The following is a 15,713-nucleotide window of genomic DNA, read 5'->3' on the forward strand; positions in this document are numbered from 1 at the left end:
GGCAGCCGAAAGCCCGTATCTTAGCCGTTAATTTAAGAGAGGCGCGAATATTAACAATATACGCACTTACTTTATCTATTCTACCGACGTGCACACTATCTTCCAAGCACTATTATTAATCTATCTAGGTACTTATTCCGAGCTACCATATCCCCATATGCAGTAGCTAGGTATTTAATATAGCCAAAGATCGAATTCGTCTATATACTGATTATCTATAGAGACATCGGATGATCTATTAAAATATTCCTTAGTCTACCGGCTTTATAAACATTAGGAGACCAGCATGGAGCTACTAGACATATCATTTCAATAATATCAGTCTATAGCTATAGATACAACAGGCCATAAACGGCTTTTTAATTCTATACAACCTTTTCAAAAGCCAATTATTAACACTATTGCCCCACGTGATATTCTTATTCTAAAAATATTACTAAATGGCTTTATTTCTAAAGACGAATTTAAGGAGGATAGGTTAGTCACGTTTACAATTTCTAAAGCGTGTAATTTAATGCAATAAATATAGCCAGTGAGGAACACCCACTAACGATCCAGCGGTGCTTAAAGGCATCTTTATATAGAAAAAATATAATAATAATATAAGTAGTCGCACGTTAGAATTCCATATGTCTCTAAATATATAGTATACTTTTATATTTAGTATATGAATATACTATAGTCGATAACGAAATCAGCTTCCTCCTTCCAAACTACCTATTTTTTCTCAGGACCCACTACCAAAGCCTTCGTGTAGGTCTTTCAATAATCGCCACGCTAAGTTAAGGGCCGCCGTTAAATGCTCCTTAACTAGTACCGTAGCCATTAGCATTTACAGCGCAACATTCAAAGCACTAGGTGTAATATTAGGGAGAAGTATAGTACCATTCACGGATTATTTTACAACGGCCCTTAACTTAGCGTGGCCCGATAATTCAAAGATCTACGCTAAGTGGGTCCCAGGAAGAGAAAAGTAGTCTATAGGGAGGTAGCTGATTTTGCTACTGACTATACTAGGTTGTTTAATAACGATCGAACACTATCTATGCCCTCTAGTATCATATTATTCAACAGCATATTATTAGCAATAACCATAAATCACGTGGCTATATCTAATAGCATGTCTTAGCGAAGTTTAAGCTCGATGGCTAATATATAAGCGTGTTAACCGTTAACTAGTATAGCATCTAATCAAAAGCAGGATAAAATAGTACACTAAGCTATCTATGCAATCGTAGAAAGACGGTGATAGGAAATATTTACCACTAAAACTTTACTTACAGTTATATAAATCCCTCAAATCATTCTTAATAAAGCCACCAACGAAAACCATCCTCCTCACTACTAATATCAATTACTATACCACAAGATGCACGCCGCTTTAGAGAGGCTAAATAGCCTTACCAAAAAATCAATTTACTTTTTATCTTCTATTACCGCCTTCTCTATCGGAATATTAATACTTAACCAGCTATAGGTGGATGCGCTTAACTCTTCGCATATTCTAAAAGGACTTTTTGGAAGTGCTATATTAACTATAACAATGTCCTGCATAGCGTTACTTATGCTTCGCTTCCACTTCGGGGATATAGAAATGCGCATAGGGTATAACACTATGGTAATATAGCTACCGTTGATATTTCTTAACCTAGCTATTAGGGAATTCATAGTTAGAGTTATCTATTAGTACTGCAGGAACAAATTACAACGAGAATGTAGAGGTTTTATGGCATATTCAGTCCTACTAGGTATGTCCTTGCCTAGCTTGTTTTTTTGGATATTATTTAAGTGGACCCATCAAAGGTCTACCACTTTACTAAAGCGGCCGTGATGCCTAATACCTCTATAAACTTATATAAATAGGTTTATAGGTCTTCGGGTCTACGTCGGAAACATTTCGTTATGGCTTTCTTAATATCTCGTCTACCACTTATTAAGATTAACTAGAAGTACATATCTCCTAAACCTATAATTTTGCTATCAAAAAACGTACCCATAGTATGTTCCGCTTTATTAGATCAGGGGTTAGAGCACATTCTCTACACGGACTTTATATTTATAGTCGATAGCGAAAACGGCTTCTACCCTAGTGGCTGCTTTTCTTCTCTCGGGCCCTATTGCTAAGGGACTAGCGTGAAACTCTATTACGCGCGAACTAGTACTAGAATGACAGCCTTTGGTATTATGACGTATTAAATACTAAATTTACGACATTAAATTACTCGAGGACTAAGCCTGGCGCATCTACATACGCAATACACTATCTTGTCAGATTTATAGTGTTTGATTCGTATATCGTTTGGGATCGTATATGTCACTTGACAATTCATATCATAGAATAATTAGCTTATAACATATCAATTAGCTTATAAAGACCCATCGCGCGACCCTCAACTTACTGCGGGACTATTAAGAGACACATCTATATATTATTCACTTATAATTAGCATTAACACAATCATTAGTAAGTTAATATTTAATCATAATATTCTATATAGGATTGTGAGGGCCTCTAATATTAGCTGCTTATATCCTATCTTAATCGGGATTAGTGGTCGATTATCTTATGGACTACCCTAGAACCTGGAAGATCTACGTGCAAATAAGGCAAACACTATGCGCTATCTGCGTTCTAGGCGTCCCAACCTCATCGCCCCTCGTAGGGCTCTATTGCAACCGATTAGACCGAAGAGAACGGTTATATAGCCTATCAACGCTGTCACTAGATGCTGCTTATTCCACAGAGTTTTTTGTTTGCCTATGCTCTCTTTTTAGCGGCTACTTTTTCTAGGTAAGAATCAACGAGTATCAACCAAAGTGAAAGATCCCCCTCCTCCACGAAAGCCTCTTAATGCACGATGATCTTAATTATTAGTTAAATAGCTGCATTAATATGCGTAGCCCATTCGACGCTAATAATGACCCACTATTATTTGATTTGTATGACTATCCCGGCCAATCATCGCTCTTTGCCCCGACCCCAGAATATGCCCTAACCCCCGGATATGGCATCTATTAGACACCCTTAGTGATTAGTTCGATTAGCCCAGAAGACCGCCTAGATAACGCCTTTTCCCCGTAGCGCCGGTCGCCTTAAATAAACCAGATTCAATTACTTTAGTTAACTAAGTGGGAAGAAGGAAAATTGTATAATAAGCTTCCACCCACCTATATACACTATTCGATTATGTGGAAGATGACTCTTAATAACAACAAATCTATCTAGAAAAGCATAGAGCAAGACCTAGTATTAGCTCCACGGTTCCACTAGCGTCTTTTTCTAGGGCCTAAGTTAAAGGAGGTTATAGGTAAGAAATTTGCATAGAAAAGTGTTAAATTAGATAATACAACTATCGTCGTATCGGTAAATCACCATAATCAGCTAGACCTCACTCTCTCCTATGAAAAAATAGAAATAGATTGGTCCGCTATAGAGAAATAGCTTTTCGTGTGGGGTGATCTTTTCCGTGCTAGGAAGAAACTAACACTAAATATATTATTTAACTATACCGAGGGCAGTCACATCCTAAGGCCGAGTCTAAGAGGGATAGATAAAAGAGGGGCCTTATCTACTACCTAGCTAATATTGCTTAAGCGGTAAGCAAATATCAATATAGAAGAATAGGCTACTAGGCAACCTCCTACTTAGGACTATGTTTACAGTCTAATATAGTACTCTAGTGGAGCATATAAGCTGGGCCCATATTACTAGCGCGACCCTATAGGCAAGAAGCATATTAAGCTAACTATATAGAATCTGAGGGCCCTTATAAGCTACGCGGAGGAAGATAGTGTGTTAAAAACCCACGATGACGTTCCTGAATCAATCCGTGAAAAACTATATATACAAGAGCAGCAGCGACTTGAGAGGCAAAAGGGAGACACTTAGTCCCCTAATAGTTATCCCCCTATAAACATCACTAACGTCCTTCCTACGCAGGCTTCTCCTCTTTCTATGCTAAATACATCGACTCCGATGCCGACTACAAGTCCAGGAAAAGCGCCTCCAGATTTCCTCGAGATCCCTAGTCTACGGGACCTTGCTGTTGCTAAATATAGTGACTAGCAGTAATCCTAAGTAAATGATGAGAAACTAAAGGAAGAGTTTCGGAAAGCTCGCGATACTACCCTTAAAGATGGACTAGATCTAGTGCAGATCCACAAGGATTAGGATCTAGGGTTTTTTATTAAGAATGGCATCAAAAGAGGTATTGCTCGTCGTTTTATTAAAGACATCAAGTATTGGGTCAAGCATTATAAGTGCAACATAGAGGATAGACTATAAAATAGAAAACATATATTAGATTATCACGGTTCTTTAATACTCTAGCCTAAATATCGGAAATGACCTTTCGCGCTTTTCTCTCTTACCCCGACTTTATTAACACACTATTCGAGGTAAGTATTAAAGCCCTAGCTCGGGTTCTCTTTATACGTTAGCTAATGTCGTTTAATAAACGCCTTAAGCTCAGCGAAGAACTCCTCAATCGGGTTTAGATCTAGGGAGTAGGGTGGTAAGTACACCAATTTAACACCAGCCGCAGAATAAATCTACCAAAGACTCTCTATACAATAGAAAGAGGCATTATCTATAATAAGAACGGATTTTGGCTCTAGCCACTTCCCACAGTAATATAGAAGTTACCATATAAAATCCTTAAACACAACAGCGTTAGTCGATCCCTAGAAGACTCGTGTAAGAACGATGCTATCCTAGGCATATACGGGAAGTATCTAATAACGCTATCCGCGGTGGAATTAAGAAATCTGGATAGGCGTCACTCCTAGTGGAGACCACCCAGTCCGTCTAAAACCCGCCCATTTATCATAGCCCGATTCATCCACGTACACTAGGTGGTAAGATCGGAAAGATAAGATGGTATAAAGATAGAAGTCCCGAAGTTCAATATTCTACCCCCGCGCTATCCATCTTATAGCTTTCTTAGACTATCCGACCGATGCGAGCGCCCTACCAATGCTATATATTATCATAAGGACGCGAAACTCATCCCATAAGAAGACCACTATCTTATCCTGGTATAAATCCGGCTTTTCGAGGAGGCGCTTATAGAGAGCTTTAAGCATTAGTAGGGTAATCATCCGTCGTCGTCTAATACTATTAGGAGGGGCTCTGACACTTCTAAAGCATCGTAGGTTCGAGCGGGTAGTGCTGATTAATCGTGGAGTATAATAGGTAGCCTTGGTAATTTCTGCGTTAGTATACGATATAGAGTCTTATATTATATCACGAATAAGTTCGAGTCGCTATGTTTTAAGTATTAGCGCTATATCTATCTAGCGCTGCTCTAGCCACCACTACTAATAGGGTTCTGTCTATCGAGCCACGTTAGTCGGTCACAAACTATATTGTCACGTGTTACCACGTGCGATGCACCTGAGCTATAGGCGGGCCGCTTTCTCTAATAGTATTCGCTTAATTGCCGCGCTATACTACGCCCTTAGCCCGGGTTAAGCCTCTACTACTAGGGGCGGGGTTCCTGCTGTCTACCACGTAATAGGGCTCTTTTCTCCTGATGTTCAAGTAGACGACTTGTTAACATTAGTTAATATACAACTTCTAAGATTCTCATCAACAAACCGTTCTTTTTGCGAAATCACGCCATACCTTCTATATAACTTACCCTCCGCGAGATGCCTTCTAAATTGGCTAGATCTATGCTCTTCCAATCGAGGCTGCAGTAGCTGCGGAAATGCTTAATAAGTACTTTAGGATTCTCGAGGAGCAAGATATAGTAGACTTGAATACCTACACATTAGGCCAAATCGGTAAATATTACGTCATGATCGCCTACCTCCCTGGAGGCTAGTACGGGACGACCTCTACTACGACGGTCGCAAATAATATGCTTCGCACCTTCTCTAAGTCACTTCGAATTGGACTAATGGTCGGTATTAGGGGTGGAATCCCCTTAGCTGCTTATGATATCCAGCTAGGCGATATTGTGATTAGCTACCCCGAAGGCACTTGTGGTGGGGTGATTCAATATGACATGGGCAAGGTTATTATAGATGGCGAATTCGAACGAACCGGCTCCTTAAATAGTCCGCCGAGGGCATTATTGACGGCAGTTAGCACGATAAGAGCTACCGCGCTGCGGGACGAACCCCGCTACCTAGAATACATCTAAAACGCAATCGGAAGAAGCGCTCGAACTCAGAAAAATTTTAGCCGGCCTAGTGCATAGTCTGATAGACTGTTTCAGGCGAACCATGATCATCCTAATAGTGCGAGCAACTACGATAGATATCTAGCGGAGTAGGAACAGACCAGAGGTGAACGCGAGGATAATGACCCATAGCCCTATTATAGTATCATTACTTCTAGTAATAAGGTCATCAAGCACAGGCGGATAAGGGACGATCTTCGTTTGGAGACTGGGGTATTATGCTTCGAAATAGAGGCAGCTAGTCTAATGTTGGACTTTCCCTACGTTGTCATCCGCGGTATTTATGATTATGCCAACTCACATAAGAATAAGGATTAGTAGGGATATGCTACCCTAGCAGCCGCAGCATATATAAAAGAACTACTAGGCTATGTCCCTGTTGGCCATATTTTATAGGAGAGCTTGGTAGTAGATATATATAGTAAGTGAAATTAATACGGGCTTAGCTAGTCCTAAATTAAGGATGCTTACTTACAAAGCTCTACGTAGACGGATTAAAGGCTAAAATTAAAGGCATAAATCAACGCCTAGACTAAGCATCTAGGCAGCAAGAACAGCATCATCGTGAGAAGGTTGCGTTTGCTTTGACCAATCAGCAGAACCGTTGTCTCTAAACATTTAAGGTATCTACTTATGAGGAGCAAAGGAACATCAATCCTAGAAAAGTGGCGGGAACCTGCCTATGGGCTCTACAGAGCACCGAATATATCCGTTAGTCAGAGAGCAGCTATAGCGATCTTCTCTAGGTATCGGCCGACCCAGGCTATGGCAAGTCTGTACTTTCCCAATCGATAGTCGAAGATTGCTTAGAAAACTCTTATCCTAAAGTGACAATTTATTACTTCTTCTTCAAAGACAACGATGAACAGAATCATCTTGATTTAGCACTTTACTCAGTACTCCATTAAATTTTCAGCCAGCGGCCTCGGCTCCTGCGTTATGCTATACCATCTTAGGAAAAGAATAGAGAGAAGCTCCAACAAGAGGTTAATGAATTATAGAGGATGCTTATAACCGCCGTATTATCTGATGATCTATGCAAAACCATTTACATATTTAATGCGCTTAATGAATGCCGTGAGATTGATCAAAATCGACTTATTAAGAAGCTCCACTCATTTCACCACCTATCACTTCCGCGGGGACAGGATACCTGGTTAAAATTCCTAGTCACTAGTCGACCTTACGACGATATCCAGAATAGCTTTCGAGCGATCACGGACTCTTTCCCATATCTTTATCTAGAAGGGGAGAAAGAGAATGATCAGATCCATCAAGAAATTGACCTTATGGTAAAGATTCGAGTAAAGGAGCTAGCCGACAGAGCGGCATTATCACGGGACATAGAATAGCGACTCGAGCAGCAGCTTCTATAAATAGAGCACCATACGTATCTCTGGTTATATTTAGCCATTAACGATATTCGATCTATATTCGAGAACAGCCTTCGCCCGACTAAGGCGAAAATCGAGTTAATACCTAAATCAGTAGATAAGGTATACGAGAAGATCCTTAATCGAGTGCCCTCCCGCTAAGTAGACATTATAAAGAAGATTCTACAAATCATTCTTATAGCACGGCGCCCTTTAATAACGGTGGAAATGGCTATAGCGCTCGGGATTACCACCTCCCTATAAGCCTAAACTGCGGCAAATGCTAGAATTAAGCCGTTCTAAATCGAGAAAAAGCTGCGTCGATTATACGGACTTTTTGTTTTCATCAACAGCTCTAAGATCTACTTGATTTATTAGATAGCCAGAGAATTTCTTGTCAAGAAGAGTAGTTCCAATAGTATCAACTTCTTATACTCATAGACTTTGACTAACACCAAAGATCAAATGGCTATTATCTATCTACGATACCTATTGATAGAAGATCTCGAATAAGATAACGAACATCCATGCTTAAATATTCGAAGCTTTCTAGATTATTCAGCATTATATTAGCCAGACCATAAACGAAAGATAAGCTTGGCCAAAGACCAAGAAGCCACTAGTCAAGTTCGGCAAATGTACGATATAAGTAGAAAAGCCTTTTTATTATGGTTCTCTATCTTTTAGAAGGCTATTAAATCTCACGAAGATCCACCGTCAATAACTGCTTTATATCTAGCATTATTTAATAGACATAAGCGAGAGGTTGAGTTTCTACTCTCTCTTAGTGGAAAATATGTTAATTCGACAGATAGCACCAGAACCTACCCTATCATTTAGGCCTCATTAAATAGTTATGGGAAGGTAATACGACTACTATTAGAGAAAGGAGCCAAGATCAACGCCTAAGGTAGAGAATATGGAAATGCTCTCTAAGCTACGTCTTCTAAAGGACATAATAGGATTATATAGCTGTTATTAGAGAAAGGAGCCGAGGTTAACGCCTAAGGTAGAGACTTTGGGAATGCTCTCTATACTACGTCTTCGGAAGGACACAATAGGATCGTGGAGTTGCTACTAGAGAAAGGAGCCGAAGTTAACACCTAGGGTAGATTCTATAGAACTGCTCTTTAAGTCGTGGTTTCTCGAGGACAGGATATAACTATGTAATTACTACTAGAGAAAGGAGCCAAGGTAAACGCCCAAGGTAGAATATATGGAAACGCTCTATAATCTACGTCTTATAAAGGACATAATAGAATTATATAGTTACTATTAGAGAAAGGAGCCGAGATCAACGCCTAAGATAAAGATTATGAAATTGCTCTTTAAGCTACGTCTTCGGAAGGACATAATACAACTATATAGTTGCTGCTGGAGAAAGGAGCCGGGAACAACGCCTAAGGTAGATCTTATAGGAGTGCTCTCCAAGCTACGGTTCTACGAGGACACGATACGACTGTGTAGTTACTGCTAGAGAAAGGAGCCGAGGTCAACGCCTAAGGTGGATTCTTTAGGGATGCTCTCTAAGCTGCGTCTTTAGAAGGATATAATAGGATCGTGTAGCTGTTATTAGAGAAAGGAGCCAAGGTCAACGCCCAAGGTAGAAAATTTAGAAACGCTCTTCAAGCTACATCTTCAGAAGGACACGATAAGATCGTATAGTTACTACTAGAGAAAGGAGCCAAGGTAAACGCCCAGGGTAGAGAGTATAGAAACGCTCTTTAAGCTACGTCTTCCAAAGGATATGTTAGGATCGTGTAGCTATTATTAGAGAAAGGAGCCAAGGTCAACGCCCAAGGTAGAGACTTTAGGAATGCTCTCTATGCTACGTCTTTAGAAGGACACGATCGGATCGTGGAGTTGCTGCTAGAGAAAGGAGCTGAGGTCAACGCCCAGGGTGGAAATTATAGAAACGCTCTTCAAGCTGCATCTTCGGAAGGACATAATAGGATTATGTAGCTGCTATTAGAGAAAGGAGCCAAAATCAACGCCCAAGGTAGATTCTTTAGGAATACTCTCTACGCTGCATCTATTAAGGGACACGATAAGATCGTGTAGTTACTACTAGAGAAAGGAGCCAAGGTAAACGCCCAAGGTGGAACATATGGAAACGCTCTACAATCTACGTCTTATAAAGGACACAATAGAATTATACAGTTGCTATTAGAGAAAGGAGCCAAGATCAACGCCCAAGGTAGAGAGTATAGAAATGCTCTTCAAGCTACGTCTTCGGAAGGACATGATACGACTATGCAGTTGCTGCTGGAGAAAGGAGCCAGGAACAACGCCTAAGGTAGATCTTATAGGAGTGCTCTCTAAGCTACGGTTCTGCGAGGACACGATACGACTATACAGTTACTGCTAGAGAAAGGAGCCAAGGTCAACGCCCAAGGTGGATTCTTTGGGGATGCTCTCTAAGCTGCGTCTTCAAAAGGACATGATACAACTATGCAGTTACTGCTAGAGAAAGGAGCTAAGATTAACGCCTAAGGTGGAATTTATGGAAATGCTCTATAATCTACGTCTGCTAAGGGATACCATAAGATTGTGCAGCTGCTGCTAGAGAAAGGAGCTAAGATCAACGCCTAAGATAGAGAGTATAGAAATGCTCTTTAAGCTGCGTCTTCTAAAGGATATATTAGGATCGTATAGCTATTATTAGAGAAAGGAGCCGAGGTCAACGCCTAAGGTGGAGACTTTAGGAATGCTCTCTATGCTACATCTTCGGAAGGACACGATAGGATTATATAGTTACTATTAGAGAAAGGAGCCGAAGTTAACACCTAGGGTAGATTCTATGGAACTGCTCTTTAAGTTACGGTTTCTCGAGGACACGATACGACTATGTAATTACTACTAGAGAAAGGAGCAGAGGTAAACGCCTAAGGTGGAAAATAAGGAAACGCTCTTTAAGCTATATCTTTAGAAGGACACGATAAGATTAAGTAAAAGTTTAGTATATGTGGTTCGTAATTGGATCACATCTCTCCTTCTCTCTTGCGATACCACAATTTTCATGGCCTCCGGAATCTATAGCTTGGGTAGCTGTTGTAGTTAAGAAATAAATTAGCTTAATTACTTACTCTTGTCTATATATCGCTTTATATTTGGCTAGATATATGAAGAAGGATAGAAAAAAAAAAAGAAAAGAAAGAAAAGAAATATACCCGTAAATAAGTGGCGAAAGTATAAACTTTATTCGCATCGTTATTAAGAACTATTTCTATCTTACTATTATATATATGCTTTGGCTTCTTATAAAGCTATGATTGAAAATACGCCCGTTTTATAAGGCTCTTATACTATGTAGTATTTATATCATTATATCTACATACTCTATGTATTATTGTTATAGTAGTGGAGTAAAAGCCCTACACTAAGCTCTTAGCAGTGGGGCCCGAGAAAAGAGAAGTAGTTATTAGGGTAGAAGCCGTTTTCGCTATCAACTATATACCAAGAGTATAAAGCATAAAAGAATATGTCGAGAGCTTACATTTGGTAAGCTGTCTTTTAGTGATGTTTTAGATGCTAGGGTTCTTTCGCCATTTTACTATACTATAGCTATATAGGGAGGAAGCTAGTTTGGCTAGTGACTATAAACATTTAATCCGCTTATTTATTTATGTTCTGAATGGGCAAATATGTTATATATATCTCTAGCCGATTCTACCTTCTAATAGCATTAGTAATCGGACCTATCTAAAAAATACCCCAAATTGAATGCATAATTATTATATAGTTTATATATCTATACGTGGCTTGCTTAATGATCTTGCCTATGCTATATTAATTGCGTCTATAATAATTCCTATAATATTGACATCTTGCCATAAAGCAGCCATAACCTTAAATATCTAAGGCTTTGCCTCCTTCATAGCTTCTAGATAGAAAATGTCTTCTATTACTATATCTTCCTAGGGATCGATATTTATAAGCACCTTCCATCGCCGCCGAATTAACACACGTCGATATTAGGTAATAGCCCTAGCCTTAGTTATAATCTTCTTCTGACTAAAGGATCCCTTTAGTCTAGCTTTAGGCGAGTAAGCCTTACTTACGTGAACCTTGATCTCTCTGTTTCTTCTTAACGCTTAAAAGAGTTCTAGCGGATTATTCTTTTCTATCATAATGAAAGAGATAAAAGGCCGTTGCTAGACGTTATGGATTTTGCCTCTATCCCCTCTCGTGCGTTCACGTAAATATGGTTGACTACCCCACGTAAAGATACTTTATTCATGTAGCTTCAACAAAGAAGGAATCAAGCCATATGTCTCTTCCTCTATAGGACCATAATAATAAGGAGACAATCGAATTTAACCCTAAAGAAACTTCTTATTTAACTCAAGTAGATCATCAAAATCAATACAATCACTCTAAATTTGGTGGTCTTACGGGAACTCCGCTATAGTGCATAGGGTATTCAGCATCGGGTTAAAGGAGGAGGAAGTGATATTTACATAGTAGTGAGAAGGCATTTATTAGGTTAAAGGTATTTATTTCTTATTTTAGATACTTTAGAGAGGGGTAGGATTAGTCCAGGAAACGGATATTAGAAAAAGGATCCCGTCGATTACTAAATATCGGACAGTGAAGATTAGTGGCCATAGTACTAATTAAGAAGTATCTTATAGTGGCCCTTAATGTAGCGCAGTTCAGTTAATGGAGGCTTAGTGAGTAAATTTTCGATATCCCCTCTATATGCCTAATTATCCCTAATTTATCTTGATCTGATCGTGTACCCTATTTAATAAACTATCCGCTCCTTATATAGTAGAGCTAGAAGCATCGTCATTAATTATAAATTGAACATTAAGCCTAAAGATGGCTTCTAAGAATTCCTGTAAGTAAAGGTAACCAGTCCTGAATGATGATATCTTTAAGAAGTAGATCACCTACCTACTTTTCTATAATGCTTCGACAATAGTCCTTCTAAGATTCCGAATAAGTAAGTATTTATGTAAATTCTAATAAGACTAAGTAATTAGTTGTCATTCCTTATAGCCAGGAAGGTTAATAAAAGACAATCAAGAAAAAAGATGGGCATAGTCTTCACTTTAAAACCATCGCCTAAGAAGACCCTATTAAGCTTAACTCTAGTTTGACACTGTGAAAAGACATATGGGACGTAGAATAGGCTATTCGTAGTGGCTATCGGATATGTATTTTGTTAATACTGATTAGAGCTTGAAGCCCAGATGCACTATGGAAAAAGGGCCAAGATAGGATAGCCATCGGGGATACTTATTCTAAGACCACTATACGAGGGGAAGATACGCTAGGAGGTTCGAAACGTCTCGTGGGACTTCCTACTACCGGGTGTCGTAGGGCGGGGAGAAAAAGGCCCGGGGATAGCCTAGGGCTGGTATGGATCATAGAGCATAGGATTGTCAATTTGGACCGAGACTAAAATGCGCGCAATTGAAAAACAAAAACAAAAAAAAGAGAAAAAGTAAGCTAAAGGACTTCGATGTACGGCCCTTCGTTTTAAACTATCGGATGATCATATCTCTAATGCTTAGGATTCCTAGGGTCCCTAGTACTAGAAGGAAACCTACTAGATTAAATATTCATCCCCTCAACGTGTCCGAATTCCTATAGAAACTTCTCGTTAGCTTAAGCCGCTATTTAAAGATAACGGTAGTCGACCTAATATCCTTCGCTGCTAGCCAATGCGTGCGCAACGGACGTGATATTTTTGATCTAAATATAGTAAGTAAATAATCTAGCTAACTATTTAAGAGAACTAACATCTCGTCTATTAAGGGCCATCGATTCTAAATATCGAAGCTATGAGTCGTTAACAGTAGCAGGTCCGTGGTATGTATTTACTTTTGATAGGAAGTCTTTCCATATATCACGACGCGCATCTTTCGTTAATATATCGTATTTCATTTTTAGGTGAATTCTACTTAGAACTACATTATTAAATTCTATCACTCTATTCGTGGTCAGGAACATAATTCCCTTATAATATTTAAGGTTTCGCAAAAATATAGTCATAAGGCGATTGTGACCCCCGTATAACGCAATGCGGCTCTCTATATACGCATCTACTTCATCTAAAAGTAGCATCGCGTTGAAGTGTTTCGCGATCTTAAAAATACGCTTGAGTTACTTATCTAGCGCATTTAGGTCTCTATGGTCGACATTAAGTTCCCCGGCGGAGATCTAGCTTCTCTTAGTATAGCTTCTTTGATCTATACCGAATGATTGTCTTACTAAATATAGAGGTAAGTTAAACCGTTCTATAGTAGCTTTAACTATTAAAGTCTTCCCGACTCCTAGTGGACCACTATTAATTATTAGAGATGCTAAAAGTACTCTCGCTTATAATCCCTCACTATAATAGGACGTTAAGTCCGCGCCCCTTCCCTGCGATAAAATCGTTAAATGGAACTATCGGTGTGCGACCTAATCGAGTCTCGATCAAAGACAAGATCAGCTTTTTAGGGCCCTCGAAATTTTTGAGGCAGTCAAATGATTCACGAGACTATCGCATACCGTGTAGATCGGAAACCGTAAATTCCACTAGTCACAAATTAGGATAGAATACTCTACTATGCGTATTATCTAACTCACTGAAACAATTCTCCTAAAAACTAAAACCGCGTATAGTAGGCGCATAGACCAAGAGCTCGTCTTCGTTTAATTGATGTAGCTCTATACTATTACCTCTTAATCTCTCGACGACTCTTATCCGAATATCGTCGACTAGTGAGTCTATATCGATGATCGATATTCCGTCCGTTTTTCGAGCCAACTTATCGTGAAAACGAGGTTGTGAGTAGTTTAGTTTTATTATATAAAAAAAACCCGTATTAACACCTACGTAGGTGTTAATATATATTTTAATAGGCTCACCATCCTCTATAATAAAAGCTCTTCCATCACACCACTATATATGCGTACTAACTAGGCTTCGGAATTTACGGCTAGTCTTAACTAGGTCTTAGCGAGCTTAGTCATAGTTAGGGTGGTAATAAAGCGGAAAGGCGTCAAGTGATTTAATTAGCCTGGAACCGCGGAACTTTAAGATACCCAAGACCACACCGGCCTCCCTAAAGTTTTCACCATTAAGATCAATATACCGGGCCTCGAGTTTATAATATATAACACTATCTTAGGTAATCTCTTCGCCTGCATCGAATATAACATACCTCGGCTTTTCAGTGCCTAGATACTTAGTAAACACGTGGCATCCTGGCTTAAAAAGGGCCCATAAGAGGTCAAAGGTAATTTATCTTTACTAAAGCAGCGAAGACACACTTCTTAAAACAGAGGCGGTCGCCTCCATTACCCATCCAAGAAGCAGATTAAGTTGTTTCAAACATTACGTATGGCAGTGTGATCGAGTCTTTAGTTCTTCTACTGCTTGCTAAAGTTTAGGGAGGTAATAGAAAAGAACGTTTTCTTTGATCTAAAGAGGATCAGCAAATGTTCGCTTAGCCAGGAGAAGAATATAACTTACGGATAGCTTATCCCCTATCACACTAACTACTCAGACGTTCTACAACAATTTTCGAAGGATATCGCACAATAGCTTGGATTTTATATTAATAAAGCGAGTCACCCGCTCAGGCTTTCGATCTTCAGGGGGGTTAATCGATAACAATATAATAAAAGACGGAGACACATACCCACGCGCTCGCGTATAATAAAGACATACGCATCTAAGGCATCATTATCGCCTTGAATTTCGGATTCGACGATCTCGAATTTGCAAGAGACATCATTCCACCTAAGTTACTATTAGCAATACTAACTAGAGGAAGAGGAAGTACGATTCTCTACCTTTCCAAAATTTACTTGTATTCTAACAAAGATGCCTAAGCAACGGCCATTACTACCCACTTCTAAAATGACTTAAAATCATCGGGAGTTATATAAATAATTAGGCTGCGATCTACATCATCCGCCCTTAGGTCGATCACGTCTTATTCATTACTCACAGGGCAACATAGGGAAGGAATCACTACCACAGAGGAATGTCTATCATAGTTAAACTTATATAGTAATTGCACTAGCTAAACTATATCAGGCCCTGGTTAGGAGTTTTCCTAGAAGATAAGAGTGTTTAGAGGGTCCTTAAGGTCTGAAAGCACCTTTCTTAGAATATTATAAAGATCCCTTAGATCCTTCACGGTAGCTT

At 39.3% G+C, this 15,713-nt stretch overlaps 3 protein-coding genes across 3 annotated transcripts, besides 2 other annotated features; 2 read left to right on the forward strand and 1 right to left on the reverse strand.

Moving 5' to 3' along the window:
- Positions 1 to 6,231: 6,231 nt before the first annotated feature.
- N7503_009381 (uncharacterized protein) lies at positions 6,232 to 6,506 on the forward strand (the record flags this gene model as incomplete). The annotated part of the gene is made up of 2 exons (XM_057068928.1): positions 6,232 to 6,246; positions 6,321 to 6,506. 2 exons carry the CDS (start codon positions 6,232 to 6,234, stop codon positions 6,504 to 6,506), a joined length of 201 nt encoding a protein of 66 aa, XP_056919783.1.
- Positions 6,507 to 6,821: 315 nt separating this feature from the next.
- On the forward strand, positions 6,822 to 7,096 carry N7503_009382 (uncharacterized protein; the record flags this gene model as incomplete). The annotated part of the gene is made up of 2 exons (XM_057068929.1): positions 6,822 to 6,899; positions 6,935 to 7,096. The coding sequence occupies 2 exons, from the start codon at positions 6,822 to 6,824 to the stop codon at positions 7,094 to 7,096; spliced, it is 240 nt and encodes a 79-aa protein (XP_056919784.1).
- Positions 7,097 to 13,210: 6,114 nt separating this feature from the next.
- Positions 13,211 to 13,264: a sequence feature (Short protein (N7503_009383, KAJ5793405.1) was converted to a misc_feature.).
- Positions 13,265 to 13,312: 48 nt separating this feature from the next.
- Positions 13,313 to 13,333: a sequence feature (Short protein (N7503_009383, KAJ5793405.1) was converted to a misc_feature.).
- A 342-nt stretch (positions 13,334 to 13,675) lies between these two features.
- Positions 13,676 to 14,865, reverse strand: N7503_009384 (uncharacterized protein; the record flags this gene model as incomplete). Its single annotated transcript, XM_057068930.1, is given in 9 exon segments — positions 13,676 to 13,732; positions 13,784 to 13,856; positions 13,906 to 14,054; positions 14,066 to 14,092; positions 14,193 to 14,459; positions 14,478 to 14,506; positions 14,585 to 14,679; positions 14,722 to 14,768; positions 14,812 to 14,865. The coding sequence occupies 9 exon segments, from the start codon at positions 14,863 to 14,865 to the stop codon at positions 13,676 to 13,678; spliced, it is 798 nt and encodes a 265-aa protein (XP_056919785.1).
- Between the last annotated feature and the right edge of the window lie 848 nt (positions 14,866 to 15,713).

This window comes from Penicillium pulvis (assembly GCF_028828015.1).
Source record: "Penicillium pulvis strain IBT 33274 chromosome Unknown contig_7_segment1_segment0, whole genome shotgun sequence".
Lineage (NCBI taxonomy): Eukaryota > Fungi > Ascomycota > Eurotiomycetes > Eurotiales > Aspergillaceae > Penicillium > Penicillium pulvis.